Source organism: Pan paniscus, chromosome 19 (assembly GCF_029289425.2).
Source record: "Pan paniscus chromosome 19, NHGRI_mPanPan1-v2.0_pri, whole genome shotgun sequence".
Taxonomy (NCBI): domain Eukaryota; kingdom Metazoa; phylum Chordata; class Mammalia; order Primates; family Hominidae; genus Pan; species Pan paniscus.
Genome location: NC_073268.2, coordinates 17265520 through 17281045, shown reverse-complemented (window position 1 = coordinate 17281045; position 15526 = coordinate 17265520). Strand labels below are relative to the sequence as shown.

The 15526-nt window shown below is 51.0% G+C and overlaps 2 protein-coding genes across 4 annotated transcripts; one reads left to right on the top strand and one right to left on the bottom strand.

The window, feature by feature from the left end:
• Positions 1 to 1339: 1339 nt before the first annotated feature.
• On the bottom strand, positions 1340 to 9479 carry MRPL10 (mitochondrial ribosomal protein L10). 3 transcript variants are annotated; one of them, XM_003827480.5, is made up of 5 exons: positions 9342 to 9479; positions 6380 to 6549; positions 4922 to 5086; positions 4520 to 4664; positions 1340 to 2347 (listed from the first exon to the last, which is right to left on the bottom strand). In XM_003827480.5, exons 1-5 carry the CDS (start codon positions 9391 to 9393, stop codon positions 2094 to 2096), a joined length of 786 nt encoding a protein of 261 aa, XP_003827528.1. In that variant the 5' UTR covers positions 9394 to 9479; the 3' UTR covers positions 1340 to 2093. The 3 variants fall into 3 exon arrangements, with proteins under 3 accessions (XP_003827528.1, XP_034797429.1, XP_034797428.1); XM_034941538.3 differs by lacking the exon at positions 9342 to 9479 and adding an exon at positions 9193 to 9335; XM_034941537.3 differs by lacking the exon at positions 9342 to 9479 and adding an exon at positions 7023 to 7136.
• LRRC46 (leucine rich repeat containing 46) lies at positions 9441 to 15472 on the top strand. The gene is made up of 8 exons (XM_003827479.6): positions 9441 to 9881; positions 9982 to 10087; positions 12307 to 12415; positions 13241 to 13287; positions 13554 to 13663; positions 13921 to 13990; positions 14221 to 14363; positions 14638 to 15472. Exons 1-8 carry the CDS (start codon positions 9872 to 9874, stop codon positions 15006 to 15008), a joined length of 966 nt encoding a protein of 321 aa, XP_003827527.2. The 5' UTR covers positions 9441 to 9871; the 3' UTR covers positions 15009 to 15472.
• Positions 15473 to 15526: the final 54 nt, after the last annotated feature.

The window sequence follows — 15526 nt, the reverse complement described above, 5'->3', positions numbered from 1 at the left end:
TGCCTCTCATTTTACATCTGAAAATAGACTGCAAAATTTGGAGCCAGCAAAAGTATCAGGTTGATGGTGGAGGGACAGATGCCCCCTCTGGGACCATAAGAGAGTGCCAAGAGCACAGTCAGCAGGGGCAGTCAAGCCAGGAAAGGGACAGCCAGCAGTCCCCACACTGAGGCCCTTCATTGGGGTGATGCCCCACTAGGTCAGGCCCCATGGAGATCTGAAAGTGCTTGTGTGTACGAAGACACCCCACAGCCTGCAGTCTCTGATCAGGAGCAGGCCTGGGGCAGTCACAGCTGCTGTTAAAAGGGCTGCAATGCTGGTCCCCTCCCTTCCTTTTACCCTTCTGCTGGAGTACTGTGCCCAGCTGCTCAATTCTAATGAAAAATCGGCTCTTAACAAAGATCTAAAATTCATTCAAATGAATGTGGCATAGACCTACATTTTCAAGCGCAGCTAAGTTTTCTGGAAAGAAGTAGGTGGGGCCTCAGGTGAAGGATGTGATTCAAGTTTCTTCTCTGACTCCAAAAGTGACATAGGCCACTTATCCCTTCCACTTCATCCGCACCGAGCTTGGTTTACGTTTCAGGGTCTCACATATCTCTCGGGAACACCCACTGTCTTGCCTTTATTCAGAGCCTCAGCGCTGCTCCAGCCACCCCAGGAGGAGGGTGTTGTTAGCACCTGGCAGGGTTCTGGGAGGGACAGGAGCACTGGGCAGCACTGACCAGACAAGCTCTGGCATCCAGGAGCCTCAAGGGCCTTTTAAGCCACTTCCCAGTGATTGAACATCCCTGGGCATACAGCACAGGGCGAGGCACTGGGGGAAGCTGGTCCTGGCCCAGGCCACAAAAGAGCTGCTGCAGGTCAACCCTGCCAGACAGTGCCTGTCCAAGACTAAGGAAGCAGTGGCATTGCTTCAAGTCCGAGAAGGAATGTTGAACAGCCACCTTCCCCGGGTCACCCCTGCATCCACCCAGAATGTGCTCCAATCAAGGATGATGGTGGACTCCGAGTTAAGCATCCCGTCTCCTTTATTAGGAATTTCTGGTTCATGAAGACTTGCATGAGGCCTCCTACCCTAGAGCTCTCAGAATTCCCCATTAATAGAGAATCCTAGTTTTCCCGCAGGCCTTTTGTCCAGAACCACCAGACACGTTAGCTAGTGGGTACAGCTGTCAGCTGCCTTTAATAGGGCAAGCATGCGCGGGATGCCATTTGTGGGAACAGGTATAGGGGAAGAGGATTTTCCTAGGAAGGGAAGCCAGAGTGAGGAAAGTCAGATGACAGAGAAGCCCCTGAGAGTAAGTTTATAGGGAGGACAACCGTGTAAACCACAAAATAAAGGAAGTAGAATATATTTCATTTTATTATAAAGCAGTGCTCCCAAACTTTTCACAGCGTACACCTCGAGGGTGGAGAACTAACATCCAAGCACACCTGGATGGTGGATGGGACCCACTTCTAGGTAACCTGATGAGGAAGCTCTAGTGTAGAAATTCAGGACGCGGTCTTCAGAGCAGAGGGCTTGGTTCAAGTCCCTGTTCTGCCACTTACTAACTGCATGACCTTGAGCAAGCCACTTAATTTCTCTGCTCCTTCTCTGTGAAATGGGTACAATGTGGTCAGGAGTAAAGGAACTAATACATGTACAGCACTCAGCACAAAGCCTGGCACACAGCAGGCTCTCACCAGGTGCCATTCTCAGCACAACTGCTTGGTTGAGCTACTGTGGCAGTGGCAGGTTGTGCCCCAAGGGGGTGGGCTCAGGAGCCCGTGCAGCAAGAGGCAGTGACCAAGGAGGCAGGGGACAATAGCCCTATCTTTTCAGGATCTCTGCCTTGGACCTGGAGAATGGAGAGACTTTGCTCCTATCAGGTCCCAAGTTGGGAAAACTAAGGACGAAGCCGGTGACTGACATCTGAAATGGAATCCTCTGCATCTCCAAGTGGCCCTATACCTGACAATATCATTACTAGTGAAAACCAAGTGACAAACGCACTCCCCGACCCCAAGTTCTTCCACATCTCCCATGGAGGAGAGCACAGCCAATAGCGCAGAGTGTATTTATGCGCAGGGCTGGCTAAACAGGCTGGCTACGAGTCCGGAACAGGGTCAGGATCTGGCTTCCCATTGGCCGACATGACAGAATCCTTCTCGCGTTGCTCTCTGATGTACTGGTCCAACAGGGTGGTCAGCTGGAGGGGCTGGTGCTGGAGCAGGGAGTGTGTCTGGGCTGTGAGGCAGGTGAGGCCTCCTACAAGCTCCCCCTGCACCAGGGGCAGGCTGGGGAGCTTGGAGTAGTTGATAAAGCCCTGCCTGCTGAGGATGGTGTCATCAATGCAGCCACCTGGAAGAACACAGGGTCAGTTAGGCTCCTTGCAGATGCCTTTCTTCTCTGAAAACAATATTCTGACCCTAGGAACTTGCTCTCCATTGCCCTTCTCAAAATCCTGCCTTCCCCAGGACCTGGGTTCCACTGTGCCCCACACCACACCCACTCTGCTTGGGATCGATCCCTACTTCTTCACTCTTCCCTCAGAAAACTCTTAATATATCCACCTGGCCCTGACCCCTATTAAGTCAGTGTTTCCTAAACTTCCTTGTAAATAAGAATCAGGTGGCCAGGTGTGGTGGCTCATGCCTGTAATCCCAGAACTTTGGGAGGCTGAGGCAGGCAGATCACCTGAGGTCAGGAGTTCGAGACCAGCCTGGCCAACATGGAGAAACCCCGTCTCTACTAAAAATACAAAAATTAGCCAGGCGTGGTGGCGAGCGCCTGTAATCCAAGCCACTCGGGAGGCTGAGGCAGGAGAATCGTTTGAACCCGGAAGGCAGAGGTTACAGTAAGCTGAGATCGTGCCATTGCACTCCAGCCTGGGTGACAAGAGCGAAACTTCGTCTCAAAAAAAAAAAAAAAAAAAAAAAGAATCAGGATGAGGTCGGATATGGTGGCTCAAGCCTGTAATCCCAGCACTTTGGGAGACCAAGGTCGGTGGATCACCTGAGGTCAGGAGTTTGAGATCAACCTGGCCAACATGGTGAAACCCCGTTTCTACTAAAAATACAAAAATTAGCCAGGCATGGTGGCAAGCACCTGTAATCCCAGCTACTTGGGAGGCTGAGGCAAGAGAATCGCTTAAACCTGGGAGGCGGAGGTTGCAGTGAGCTGAGATTGCGCCATTGCACTCCAGCCTGGGCAACAACAGCGAAACTCCATCTCAAAAAAACGAAGAATCAGGCTGGGTGCAGTGGCTAACGCCTGTAATCCCAACACTTCAGGAGGCCAAGGTGGCATAATTCCTTGAGCCTAGCAGTTCAAGACCAGCCTGGGCAACATGGTGAATACAAATACAAAAAATACAAAAATTAGCTGGACATGGTGGCATGCGCCTATAGTCCCAGCTACTTAGGAAGTTAAGGTGGGAGGATGGATTAAGCCAAGGAGGTCCAGGCTGCTGTGAGCCATGACCGGACCACTGCACTCCAGCCTAGGCAATGGGAGTGAGACCCTGAATCATGGAATGGAGGGAAGTAACGGGGAACTATTGTTTAATGGGTGTAGAGTTTCATTGTTAGAAGACAAAACGTTCTGGAGATGGATGGTGGTGATGTTGCATAGCATTATGAATGTACTTAACACTGAACTGTACATTTAAAATGGTTAAGATGGTAAATTTTGTGTGTATTTTACAATTAAAAAATTGAATAAATATCATGGAGTGTTGAGGGAGTATTAAAATCACAGATTCGCCGGGAGCGGTGGCTCATGCCTGTAACCCCAGCACTTTGGGAGGCTGAGGTGGCGGATCACCTGAGGTCAGGAGTTCAAGACCAGCCTGGCCAACACGGTGAAACCCCATCTCTACTAAAAATACGAAAAAAAAAATTAGCTGGGTGTGGTGGCAGGTGCCTGTAATCCCAGCTACTCGGGAGGCTGAGGCAGGAGAATTGCTTGAACCCAGGAGACAGAGGTTGCGGTGAGCTGAGACTGTGCCACTGCACTCCAGCCTAGGTGATAGAGTGAGACTCCATCTCAAAAAAAAAAAAAAAATCAGATTCCTGTCCCGCCCCCTCCTTACGGAGACCTGTGAAATCTGGATTTCCAAGGACATGTGCAGTATTCTCTGCCCCTTAAGTGAGTCAGCATCAGGGGAGTCTGGGAAACACTGGTCACTGGCCCTCGGCACCCTTTACTTGGGCTACTTGTTTTAAATATCTTCATCTGTGAGGGTTTCAGCACCTACTACCCCACTGTTAGACTCAAGGTATCTAAATTTTCTCTCCCTGCTCCATGTCTGCCTTTCCTAGTCTTCCCTCCAGTGCAGAAGTGACCCGGGGTAGTGAGACAACACAGGTGTGGGAGTGACAGTCGGCCCTCAATAAATGTGCTGTTTACTCAGGCTCCATCCATGAAAGGATGCTCTCTCCAAGAACGTTCACGGTTTTACCAAGACAAGCCTAGCAGATGGCAGCAGGCCCCTCTTCACCCCACCCCTAACTGGCAGGGGTGCTTGCTCACCTAGCAGCGGCAGGAATGGCACAGTCCTTAAGATCCGTACCATCTCCTTGACCTTGGGCTCTTCACTGACCAGCAGCATGTTGTGCCCCACAAAAAGGGGCAGCAGATTTTGGTACTTGGAATCCTCCAGGAAGGGCTTCAGGACCTGGGACAGCAGGAAAAAATGGCTTATCGGGGACAAGTGGGAGGAAGAGCTACCTCGTGGGTCATGGGCCACATTAGGCTGAGGGTGCAACCCAAGGGTCTTCTCAGCCCCTAATCATAGGTTAGACACCAGATTAGAGGGTGACTCATGGAGAGGAGGAGTAAGAAGTATCATCACTGGGGAGCAGATGGTGAGGTCTGAGTCTGGTGGGGGTGGGGGGAAGATAGGCAACCCATGCCAAGGGGCCTGCTCCCTACCTGGTTGGGGAAGACCTTCATCAGGATCTTGTGTTTCCGCAGCTGGTGTCGCATAAGAAGCTTGTCCTCTGCACTCAGAGCCACATTCTGGCAGACGGCTATCATTCGGTTGTCCTGGAAAACTGCTGCTATCTCCCGGCGGAGAAGCCTGATGAGGCCTATCTCCTGAAGTTGGAAAGCAATGACCAAGGGTACATCAGCTGCCACTTCTCCTGGCAACCTTGCTCCCTCTGTGGTAGGTTCTAGGGCTTCCAGTGATGTCCAGATGTGCAAAAGATCGGGGAACAAGTAGGATAACTGGGCCTCTGACTCTCAGAGACATGTAACATCTCCCACTACTCTAACCTTTTCACTTTCATTAGATAATTGCAGTCTTTAGCAGTGTTTTTCAAACCTGAGGATGCTCAGTTCCACTCCCCCGAAAACAGTCCTGCAGTCTGCCCTAGTCAACAGTGCTTGACAATAATATTGCTAAAATTACTTCAATTATCAATCTGACACTGTACTCATGTTGAATTATTTTGCCAATCATAAATATAACTCTTTTGCAGTGTTAGTTTAAAATTGAGAAATTTGGCTGGGCGCAGTGGCTCATGCCTATAATCCCAGCACTTCGGGAGGCCAAGGCAGGCGGATTGCTTGAGGTCAGGAGTTCGAGACCAGCCTGACCAACATAGCGAAACCCCATCTCTACTAAAAATACAAAAAATTAGCTGAGCATGGTGGCATGTGCCTATAATCCCAGTTACTCAGGAGGCTGAGGCAGAGAATCGCTTGAACCCAGGAGGCAGAGGCTGCAATGAGCCAAGAGTGTCCCACTGCACTCCAACCTGGGTGACAGAGACTCTGTCTCACAAAAAAAAAAAAAAAAAAAAAAAAATGGCCAGGCAGGGTGGCTCATGCCTGTAATCCCAGCACTTTGGGAGGCCGAAGCAGGCAGATCACGAGGTCAGGAGATCAAGACCATCCTGGCTAACATGGTGACACCCTGTCTCTACTAAAGATGCAAAAATTAGTCAGGCATGGTGGTGCATGCCTGTAATCCCAGCTACTCAGGAGGCTGAGGCAGGAGAATCACTTGAACCCGGGAGGCAGAGGCTGCAGTGAGCCAAGATCGCGCCATTGTACTCCAGCTTGGGCAACAAGAGCGATACTCCATCTCAAAAAAAAAAAAAAGATCGGAGAGATACTCTCCCCAGCCCCACCTGCTAGGGTAGCTCTCACACACACATTTTTGGAGACAAGAAGGAAATTCAGGAGGCCCACCCAATCCAGAGCCCAAAAGCCAATATAGAATCAAGTGTGGATTTCATCTTAAAATATCTGGATCAGGCAGTCAAACTGAAATAATGACGTGCATGACAATGGCTGAGTGTCCTACTTCACTATGGCCAGAGACAAGATTACTTTAATCCACCATCCCACCACCAAGTGACATGTATCCAAATTCCTCCTTACCTCCTGTGGGGGGCTGGGAGGAGATGGCAGGCATGATGGGTGGATGGCTGGTTTCGGGGGGATATATTCAGTCACAGCCATCAGCTTCTGCCGCTGAAAGTGCATCACACGACGGTGGCGGGTAACAGCCTTGGAGCCATAGCGGACAGTCTGGAGGGTAGGCAGCCGGCCTGGGAGGGGATATAGCAACATGGTTAGAGGCAACCTCTTGGAGGCCCTAGTTTATCCCAAATGGAGAAAAAACACACCCTCTAGCAGAGAAAAGCACAGCTCACAGAGCTAGACTCAGCACAAGAGTGGGACAAGGAATTGTCTGACAAAAGTCCTGAATTTCCAAAGCTTCTCTTCTCTTTCAGTAAGTGACCCGAGGTCAATTACTTAATCTCTTGAGGCTCCCATTTCTCCAGCTCTTCTCAATGTGCAGAAATGTGAGAAAAAAATGAGAACAAAGGAGAAAATATTTTGAACACATTAAGAAAAGGGGGGGCTGGGTGTGGTGGCTGACACCTGTAATCCCAGCACTTTGGTAGGCCGAAGCGGGCGAGATCACTTGAGGTCAGGAGTTTGAGACCAGCCTGGCCAACACAGTGAAACCCCATCTCTACTAAAAATACAAAAATTAGCCAGGTGTGGTGGTGTATACCTGTAATCCCAGCTACTTGAGAGGCTGAGGCAGGAGAATCGCTTGAACCCGGGAGGTGGAGGTTGCAGTGAGCCGAGATCATGCCTCCAGCCTGGGCACAGAGTAAGACTCCGTCTCAGAAAAAAAAAGAAGGAAGGAAGGAAGGAAAGAGAGAGAGAGAGAAAGAAAGAAAGAAAAAGAAAAAGGGGATAAGGTTAAATAAACTTTTTCTTAAAATGGTCAAACAGTAAATATTTTAAGTTTGGGGCCCATGTAATCTGTCTCTAACGCTCAACTCTGCCAAAAGCAGCCACAGACAATATGTAAAGAGACAGCAGAAGCTATGTACCAATAGAATTTTATAAAACACAGTGACTGGCCCTGCCATAATACGCCAACCCCTGGTCTAATCTAGTGGCTCTCAAGGTATGCCCCACCTCCACCCCAACCAGCAACATCAGCATCATTTGAGAGCTTGTTAGAAATTTTGCTGGGTGTGGTGGCTCACGCCTGTAATCCCAACACTTTGGGAGGCCAAGGTGGGCAGCTCACTTGAGGTCAGGAATTCAAGACCAACCTGGCCAACATGGTGAAACCCTGTCTCTAACTAAACTACAAAAATTAGCCAGGCGTGGCGGCACACACCTGTAGTCCCAGCTACTCGGGTGGCTGAGCCATGAGAATTGCTTGAACCCAAGAGGCAGAGGTTGCAGTGAGCCGAGATCGTGCCATTGCACTCCGGCCTGGGTGACAGAGCAAGACTGTCTCAAAAAAAAAAAAAAAAAGAAAGAAAGAAAAATAAACATAAATTCTCAGGCCCTGCCTAGACCTACTGAATCAGCAACTCTGGGGTGGAGCCTAGCAAACAGTGTTTTTTGTTTGTTTTGTTTTGTAGAGACCAGGTTTCACTATGTTACCAAGACGGGTCACAAATAGTGTTCTAACAAGCCCTCCTGGTGATGCTGACGCATGCTAAAGTTTGAAAACCACCGCTCTAACCGCTGCTCTGACACCCTGTCCTATGATTTGAAGAGGAGAAAAAAATGTTACACCATTCTCACAGCTCTCAGACAAGTTTCTCTTTCCTCCTCTCTTCCTGTTTACAGGTAATGCTACAGAGCACCCCACAGAAAACAAGGGAGGCACTCAAAAGCCCTGAGACAAAGTGACCACTTAATCCTCAACACAAGGGCCAAGACTAGAACTTCCCACTTTCAGTCATTTCCAAGACTGGGATGTGACCTCAGAAAAAGGTCCAGATAGAAGGCGGCTCGGCTCTAACAGTCTGAGAGTATAGATATTTGCTGGGGTAAGAGGTCTTATTGCCAGCAGCCACAAAACCTAACTGTTAAGACTGCAGGCAGGCTTTGGAATCAAATTAAACTGGATTTTTTTTTTTTTTTTGAGATGGAGTCTCGCTCTGTTGCCCAGGCTGGAGTGCAGCAACGCGATCTCGGCCCACTGCAACCTCTGCCTCCTGGGTGTAAGCGATTCTCACGCCTCAGCCTCCTGAGTAGCGGGGACTACAGGCACGCGCCACCACACCCGGCTCATTTTTGTATTTTTAGTAGAGTTGGGGTTTCGCCATGTTGGCCAGGCTGGTCTCAAATTCTTGACCTCAGGTGTTCCCTCCGCCTCAGCCTCCCAAAGGGCTGGGATTACAAGCGTGAGCCACCGCGCCCAGCCGAAACTGGATTTTAATCTCTCTTCCGCCAATTACTAGCTGTGACCTTGGCCACCCAACTGGTCTGAACTTCAGTTGCTGCGTCTGTAAAGAGGAGATGAGAATGTCTTTCTCACAGGGTGCTTTAGATTTAAATGATTTAAAAGATTTAAATGAGCTAACACATATAAAAATAGTTATCACAGTGCCTGGCCTATATTAAGTGCTCAAATCCATTCACTAAACAAATATCTACTGCACGCTTACTAACATCCAGCACCATGCCACCTGCTGGCTATGCTGAATGAACATGGTTCTGCCCTTGCGGAGTTTAATAGAGGAAACAAGCAACTAAACAAATGCAAAATTACAGATTGCGACGGGGCTAAGGAGTCAAGGGAAGACCTGAGGTGACATTTAGACTGACACATTAAGATGGAGACATAATGCAAAGGTCTGGGCGAGGAGTGGTCCAGGCAAAAGAAACGCTGGAGACAGACAACATCTGGACGTTGTTGCTGTGATTACCAGTCGAGTCACAAGGAACTGGACGGGGTAAGGAGGCCAGCGATCTAGCTGGGGTCAGAGATTATGGGAAGAATCAGTAGTAGAGGAGGGCAGATGAGGACTAGAGAGCGGCCGCAAGACACGCCGTGAGGACCTGGGCCACTCCTTACCCGCCTGGGGAAGGAGACCCCCTCGCAGCATCCCCGCCACGGCCGCAGCCATCTCCACCGGAAGAATGGACGGAAGCCGAGTGGAGACGGAAAGAGCTAAGGATTGTGGGGTAGCGAACCCCGGGGCCGGAAGCAGTGGGCGTACCCGCCGGCTGTAGCTGTAACACGCATGCGCTAGGCCGGGCCAACGGAGCCCGCCTTTACCTCCCCACTCGGCGTCCAGTCTCTTAGCAACGACTCCGGCTTCCTAGGAACTGCTCCTTTCTCAACCACTCCTGCCCACAACACCCCAGCTTGCTGCCAGCAAAGCCCCTCCACACCCCTCAAACTCCAGACCCTTCACATCAATTTACTGTTGTCTTCCACCTCACCCCAGCAATTTTCTCTGAATCAACCCCCTTTCCTCCTCTCCTAAGTCTCTGAGTTTCTCTCTCCTCCTGCCATCCTGAGTTCTGCCATCCTTAGGGGCCGCCCAGACCTCTCTTTTCGTTCCTCTCCCGCCTCAGACCAGCAGCCTTTTATTTTAGATCATGTCTGGAGGTGAGTAGGGAGGTGGGACGGTGGGTAGAGCAGCTGGAAAACAGCGGGGTAAGGCCTCCAAGAGTGAGGAAGTGTCACAGTTGGACTCATCTTTTCACAGGGAAGTCAGCCCAGGGTCCAGAGGAAGGGGGCGTCTGCATCACTGAAGCCCTTATCACTAAGCGGAACTTGACTTTCCCTGAAGATGGGGAACTGTCAGAGAAGATGTGAGTGCATGGGGGAGAAAAGGGGTGCTAGAAGGCTGAAACACTCAGGATGACCAGGTCCCTGACGTGTACTGATTTGTCAACTGATCTTTGTCTCTCTCCTTACTTACTCCACACATCCAATCAGTGGTAATGCCCAGTTGATTTTCCCTTCTTCAAAATAATTCCATTTCTTTTTCACCATCCTCACTCAACTGTCTTAGATAAGGCCGTGTTCACCTCTCTCCTACACACCCACCACTTTGGGAGGCTGAGGCAGGAGGATCACTTGAGCCCAGGAGTTTGAGACCAGCCTGGGCAATAGAGACAGAATCCTATCTCTAAAAATAAAAATAAACTAGCTGAGCATGGTGGTGCACACCTGTAGTCCTAGGTGGCTGAGACAGGAGGATCACTGGAACCCAGGTACCTGTGGCTGCAGTAAGCTATGATCATGCCATTGCATGCCAGCCTGGGCAACAGGGTGAGACCCTATTTCTAAAACAAACAAAAAGTAAAGTATTTTTAATTACTTTTTTAGAGATGGGGTCTTGCTCTGTTGGCCAGACTGATCTTGAACTCCTCAAACAATCCTCCCACTTCAGCCTCCTGAGTAGCCAAAGTGATCCTTTTAAATAACAAATCTAATCAGGCATTCACTGATAGAAACTTCCTCCCAAATAAATCGCAATACCTAAGCATGAGTTGACTTCTGCTTTTCAGCCTTATTTCTGGCCACTCTCCACAAGTGTACAATTTCCCACACTGTGTACTCACACCTTAGTACCTTAGTACTCAGAGTATGTGTGGACGGGAGGGGGTGCAGGGGTAGGGCAGCAGCATTGGCATCACAGGGGGCTTGTTAGAAGTGGAACATCTCAGCCCCTCCGCCCGATCTACTGAATTAGGATCTGCATGGGCATATTGGAGTTTCAGAAGGGCTGTATTAGCATATACTATTCCTTCTGCTTGAAATGCCTTCTCCCCATATCCCCCTACCTTCATGGCTAATGCCTACTCATCTGTCACCTCCTCTAGGAAGCATTCCCTGATTCCTCCTACTGTGAACTTAGTGCACAGCCTATGTACTCCCTTTGTCCCCTGTACTTCTGTTATCCACTTGTCAGAGATGTTTGGCCTTATTCTTTCTTTCTTTCTTCTTCCTCTTCTTTAATCTTTCTCCTTCTTTCCCTTCTTCCTCCTTCTTCCTTTCCCCTGTACTTGCCTCTGTTATCCACTTGTCATAGATGTTTGGCCTTCTTCCTATTTTTTTTTTTTTTTTTTGAGACGGAGTCTCACTCTGTTGCGCAGGCTGGAGTGCAATGGTGTGATCTCGGCTCACTGCAACGTCTGCCTCTTGAGTTGAAGCGATTCTCCAGCCTCAGCCTCCCGAGTAGCTGGGACTACAGGTGTGCACCACCACACCCGGTTATTTTTTTTGTATTTTTAGTAGAGATGGGGTTTCACCATGTTAGCCAGGCTGGTCTTGAACTCCTGACCTCAGGCAATCCACCCGCCTCGACCTCCCAAAGTGCTGGGATTACAGTGAGCCACCTCGCCCAGCCTTTTTTTTTTTTTTTTTATGACGTAGGGTCTTGCTCTGTCACCCAGGCTGAAGTGCAGTGGCATAATCATGGCACACTGCAGCCTCGACCTCTTGGGCTCGAGCGATCCTCCTGCCTCGGCCTCCCAAAGTGCTGGGAGTACAGGGTAAGCCACCATGGCCAGCCTGCCCTGCTTCTTTATTAGTGGTGGGCATAGACTCTGTCATTTGTCTCTAGTAGGCACTCAGCAATGTTGTGGAATGAATGAATGGGTGGATGGAACAAGTGCTTTTTTCTCCATGAACCACTCAAAAGGAAGGTGAGGAAGGATCTTTCTGCAGTGTCTCATCTCTGTCCCACCCCTGCCTCCACCATCCAAGCTGGCCAGAGGAAAGTCTCTCTTGCCTCTGAATCTCTCCAGGAACCATAAGCTGCCATCCCCCAATTTCCCAGAGGGCCCTTACTCCTCTCTCTCACCCTTCCCAGTGCTAACAATAGAGATACAAGTCTGCAAGTCAAGCCAGTTTCATGATCTAGACACCACCTCAAGATGTCAAGACGTTTCTCACATCTGATTAAAATCACTCAGCCAACTACCCCTCCTTGAAACCCCTTCCCTCCTCCATCTCCCATCCTCCCTGCTAAGAGACCACATGAGTGGTGCTCTAACACCACCCTTACTGACTCTTTTCCCAGGTTTCACACTCTTGATGAACTGCAGACTGTCCGCCTGGACCGGGAGGGGATTACTACTATCAGGAACTTAGAAGGCCTCCAGAATCTTCACAGTCTCTATCTGCAAGGGGTAACTTCTTTCTCCACCCTTCCCCTCCCCTTGACCCCTGTGGACCTAATCTGTCTCATCTGAAAGGAGCCAACCAGGTCATCTTGCCCATTCCCTGGTGTTCAGGCAGGCAGACCTTCATTTAAACCATTCCCAGATGAATGACATAGGGTCCTGAATTGAAAAACTAATTCCCTCAAAATAGATCCTGAACATGACCTGTGCTCCTTCCACTGTTCTTTAGGCACTTCTCTTGATCTAGAAGTTCTTCTTGGCATCTACTCTAAATCTTTCACGTTAAATAGCTCCAGCCCATTTCCTGTTTTGAAGAAGAGGAAACTATGAAGATTCCTGTACATCATTCAGATCCTACTTGAAGGCTGTTTGGTGGTGGTGGTGGTGGTGGTGGTTGGTTGATCTCCAGCCCTCCCCTGGTTGAGTATTCCCAGCTCGCTTCAACTTTCCCCATAGAAACTTTAACCATCACGTTCCTGTATGCTCATTGTTCTCTCTGTGTATGCAAGCCACCACCAAGGCCCTTTCCATTTTCCTGGTGGCTTCTTAGTTTCCTTTTCTGATTCCCAGGTCACTCTTTGGTTGTGGAATCAGAAGAGTATACTTAGTCAGGTTTAGATACCCCAGGTTTACACCCTTAACCATCCACATGGGGAAAGAAAATCATCTTTCTTAAGGTAGTGGCAACCTGTTCAAGGAGTGGGGTGATCACTCCCAAAGTGCCAGATCTCCAGCTGCAGAGTAGACATGGTCTTGGCGCTTTGTCCCTGTAAAGGGCCCCCGACGCATCTGATCTCAGCTTGGTTTCCCCACTTCGGTTTCTTCTTGCAGAATAAGATCCAGCAAATTGAGAACCTGGCTTGCATCCCCTCCTTGCGGTATGTGGTGCCAGGGCTCAGGCAGGGGAAGAGGGGTTGGGGGAACCTAGCCATATCCCAAAGAACTGGTTCAGATTTCTCCAAGCCTGGGTCCTTGTCAGTCAAGGACCAGCAAGCCTAGATCTACTCCCTCACCCCAGAAGGCCATGTGTCCCCACTGGTCATCAGCTGCCTAGCCCAGGGGCCCCAGTGTCAGGTGCCCTCCTGTTTTCTTCCAGCTGTTCCATGATTCAGCTCTGCCTCTGTACCCCTTCCTTCCCCTGCAGCTTCCTGTCTCTGGCAGGAAACCAAATCAGGCAGGTGGAAAACCTCCTCGACCTCCCATGCCTCCAGTTTCTGGACCTTTCTGAGAACCTGATAGAAACGTTGAAGCTGGGTAGGAACCCACTCGCCCTGGCTCACCAAACACATCCCCTGTGGGGCCTGCCCTCCCCTCTGCACCCATCTGCCCGTGCTTCTATTAGCCATGCCCCTGCAGGTCCACATTTCATCCTCAGGGAGTTCAAGGGGTTGTGCCTAGAGGTACTGGCTTTGGACTAGAAAGTGGGTATGAGAACCCCATTCCCATCGCTTCATGGTCTTTTGGCTAAGATCAAGTGAGAACCCCATTTCCTCTCTCTTTGCTGTGTGCAGATGAGTTCCCCCAGAGCCTTCTCATCCTCAACCTGTCTGGAAACAGCTGCACCAACCAGGATGGCTACCGGTAAGGATTGGAGGGTGGGAAGAAAGGTCATGGCTGAGCTCTACCTGCTAACTCAGCCCAGGCCCCTCTCAGCCTGCAAACCTGGGGTCCTGTCCATGACACCTTCTCCCCCACCTCCTACCTAGCTCATGAGCCACCACCCCTCCGGGTGTGAGTGCTGTGGTGCGTGTCTTTGCATCCTCCACGCCAGGGTGCCCTCCTGGGTAACCTCTGCTCCTTCTGCTCTGCAGCGAGCTGGTGACAGAAGCCCTGCCACTTCTCCTGGACCTGGACGGGCAGCCTGTGGTGGAGCGCTGGATTTCGGATGAGGAGGATGAAGCCTCAAGCGATGAGGAGTTCCCAGAGCTGAGTGGCCCATTCTGCTCAGAACGAGGTGACCCTGCTTTCCAAGGTTTTCAGCCTCCCCAGAGCCCACCTCTGCCCTGTGGGACATGAGGGAAGCTAAGGCGGCAGTGGCGTCTGGGGAGGGGAGCCCCAAGTTCAGATCAACATCTGGGCCAGAGCCAGGTGTCAGTCCTGGGCCCCAGCCTCAGGCTCCTTCCCACAAGGGACAAGGGGCCAGCCAGAGACTTCCCTGAGCCCAGAGACCCTCCTGCTGAGCCCAGGGCTCCACCCACCCTGTACCCTCCACCCCCGACCCCTCCCAGGCTTCCTCAAGGAGCTGGAGCAGGAGCTGAGCAGGCACAGGGAGCACCGGCAACAGACGGCCCTGACAGAGCACCTGCTGAGGATGGAGATGCAGCCCACCCTCACCGACCTGCCCCTGCTACCTGGGGTGCCCATGGCTGGGGACAGCAGCCCTTCTGCCACTCCTGCGCAAGGGGAGGAGACAGTCCCTGAGGCCGTCTCCTCACCCCAGGCCTCCTCTCCCACCAAGAAACCATGCAGTCTGATTCCCAGGGGCCACCAAAGCTCTCTCTGGGGAAGGAAGGGGGCACAAGCAGCCACAGCCCCCAAGGCCTCTGTGGCTGAGGCCCCCAGAACAACCAAAACTACGGCCAAGAGAAGCAAGAAATGATTCTCTGTCAACCTTTCTCTACTAATGGAGAGGAGTGGGGCCTGCCCCCCTTCTCAGACCTCTGACCTGTGACAGAAGCCCATCCCCAGTAAAGTGTCTCTAGGCCCTGACTATGCTTTTTATGTCACTTGGGGTATCTCAGGGGAAGCAACCAGTGAAAGCTCCAGGAAACAAAATACAGAGCTCAGTGAGCCACCTGATTCTAAAGAGCGAGTCTGGAATCTTTCGGGAGCTACCCACAGGGCAGGCATGCCTCAGGCCCCCGCTGGCTTTCTGGCTCCCACTTGGGCAGGAAGCGGGCACCACCTCATGGAAGATGCATGCCATCTCACTGCCACCCCTAGGGAATGCCCTTCCCCGGTCCAAGCCAAGGACCAAGGAGCTGTGGTCCTAGTCATCCCCAACAGCAGCCAGCTCCTGTCCCCTCCCTGTCCTCCTGCCCAGTCCCCATCACTCACCCACTCATAGGAATGAGTACACAACCACAGGCCCCGCAGCCAGCCCACAGCTGCCTTTGG